The sequence below is a fragment of the Echinops telfairi genome, unplaced genomic scaffold (genome assembly GCF_000313985.2).
Source record: "Echinops telfairi isolate 266 unplaced genomic scaffold, ASM31398v2 ScPeMD7_7457;HRSCAF=8495, whole genome shotgun sequence".
Classification (NCBI taxonomy): domain Eukaryota; kingdom Metazoa; phylum Chordata; class Mammalia; order Afrosoricida; family Tenrecidae; genus Echinops; species Echinops telfairi.
Genome location: NW_022111357.1, coordinates 17,177,985 through 17,180,478, shown reverse-complemented (window position 1 = coordinate 17,180,478; position 2,494 = coordinate 17,177,985). Strand labels below are relative to the sequence as shown.

The 2,494-nt window shown below is 48.4% G+C and overlaps 1 protein-coding gene across 1 annotated transcript in view; it reads left to right on the top strand.

Annotated features, from left to right (window-relative positions):
- The first annotated feature begins 216 nt into the window (after positions 1-216).
- SMPDL3B (sphingomyelin phosphodiesterase acid like 3B) overlaps positions 217-2,494 on the top strand; it is a 38,328-nt gene continuing 36,050 nt past the window's right edge. Inside the window, exon 1 of the mRNA XM_004705325.2 lies at positions 217-476. Within this exon, the coding sequence (XP_004705382.1) occupies positions 410-476 (67 nt within the window). The 5' untranslated portion in view covers positions 217-409. The remainder of the gene's footprint in view (positions 477-2,494) is intronic.

Below are 2,494 nucleotides of genomic sequence, written 5' to 3'. Positions count from 1 at the left end.
CAAGGAGGAGTGAAGTCAGGTCCTTTGAAGGCAAAGGCCAGCCATTTGATTGGTTTGCCCTGCTGGGGTGGGGCAATGGGGAAACCCTGAAAGTGGATGGAGACTGACGCTGGCAGAGCTTCCTGGAGGGCAGCCTGTGGCTGAGACCGACAGGCTCCGGCTTGGAGGAACTGGCAGGGCGGGTGCTGCTTTGCACTGAGGAGACCACACGCCCGCCTTCTGCCCCTGCTGGCAATCTCAGGTCACACCCTACTGGGCAGAGGAGGCAAAGCCACAGGGCGCAGGTGACCTGGGAGACCTGGGAAGAAAGCCGAGCAGAGGCATGTGGCTGTGAAGGAAGGGCATTGCAGGAGGCTGAGGCGGGAACACTAGCCCCTGCAGACTCCCCTGCGTGGAGGTGAGCCCCAGGATGAGGCTGCTCAGGCTGCTGATTGTCCTGGCCCCCTGGGGAGTGGCCCGGCTCGATCCAGATCCAGGTATGGCGCCACGAGGAGTCCTTGTGCTCTTTGTGCGGCTCCCTCACTCACTCGCTGACTGCGGGAGGGCAAGGGGGCACGGCGGGGGGCAGTGCTCTCGGAGCCTCAAGACCTAGTGCTGGCCAGGGACCGAGGCAGAAGGAGGCAGGAAGGATGCGTGTTCTCAATCAGTGTGGGTGAGGGACCTTCTAGACACCGCGTTTCAGGAATGCAGCGTTTTCTGCCTGAGTGAAACTATCCCAAACCCCTAGAGCCACAGTCAAAGGCGTAGTTATGGCCTGTGGGGGTGAAATGGGGGACTTGGAAGGAGGGTGTGGGAGGTGGGGACTGAAAGGAGGGGGTGACCCCAAAATGACAGATCACCCCAGGACAATCCCACTTCATCTGCAGGATACACGCGGCTTCGGGGCTTCAGGTGCATGTGCCTCAAGCGTGCGCTGTTGCTCTCGTTGCTGCCGTGTTTTTAAACCCTGGTTTGGTTACATTGGCTGGTCTTTCGGTTAACTGTTGGGTAATTATACATACTTGTGAACATTTGAGAATGAAGTAGTACTTAAAGGAAAAGGAGGAAATATCAAGAGGAGCTTCTACTGGGTTACTAATTTCACTGGCCAGCACACATTTGGGGGCCTCAAATGTGAGAATTGTTTCTGAGCATAGTTGACCTGCTGATTCCAAACAATGGCACGTTCCCCCATATCAGTTCTGGTTTGTGAGATACAGAACCTATGCCGCATATCACTCTTCACTCTGCTCACCCATAAATAAGCAGGATATTTCAATGTAGTGTTAGCTAGTCTCAGAGAGAGGAAGTGCATGCAGGATTATTTACAGTAGTTTGCGTTGTACTAAATATTTAGGCCAAGTTATACTTCACACGGCGGTGTCCTTTGATCTGGAGGCATATTTAAACAGTGCAGATTACATGAACTTGGAATTTTCTCCAAGTATCATTTCACTTTAATTAGGGCCTGAATTACAGGCAGTTCTACTTTATTTTTAAAGGGGCCATCCATTAGTTAGGAGCCTTGACAGCACAGGGGTTATGTGTTTGACTGCCAGCTGCGAGGATAGCTATTTGAGCTCAGCAGTCACTCTGCAAGAGAAAGGGGAGGCTCTCCGCTCCCATGAAGACTGACAGCCTGTGGGACCCACAGAAGTTCCGCTCTGTCCCATAAGGCTGCTAGGAGTCAGAATCAACTCACTGGTCGTGAGTTTGATACGATAGAGACTCAAATGTTCTGAAACCCAAAATGGGCCTGTCAAGAATTCAAACTCCTTTATTAAAATGAAAATGTTCCAGCCTTGTTATAAGAGGCACAACTTCTCCACCTGGGCACAGAAACTCTTAAAAGTTAGAATTTTTCTTATAAAGAAGCTTGGAGTTCCCTTCACCTCTGAAATACTTAACATAATTTATCCACTGACTTCTAGATATTAAACTGTGTCCTGTAATTCTAGCTGTGTAATTTGAAGAAAATTTTAAATCTTCAAAATATTTATGAAAATGGCCATGAAGCCTTACCTTTTTAACATTCTAAATTGCCCTCACACTTTCCATATATGTTCCTTTTCAATTTTTTTAAAAAAAAGTGTATTCTTTTCAATATGTGTCTTGGCCTTCCAGTATCCACCTTGACGTCTCTGGGTTTACTGCACAGCCTCCCCGGCCAAACAGAAAAGCCTGCTGCCCTCTCACCCATTTGAACTCCCCGTGATCTTACAGAACAAAGAAGAACAGCTCCCCTGGGTTTCCAAGCCTTTACATCTTTTAAAGGCTGCAGGGTGCTTGGTAGTTTGAACCACAGACCTTCTGATTGGCAGTTCAGTGCAGAACCAACAGCCACCATGGGCCCATATACACCTTCCCTGGGATATTTCTTACCTTTTTTGTCTCATCCTGTAACAAGGATCTGAATTATTCCCATATTTAAAACTAGGATGATAAATCAATAAATAATATAGTGGAACACTGTATCTAGAAACCAGAGCTGATTTGTCTATGTAATGCACTCTTC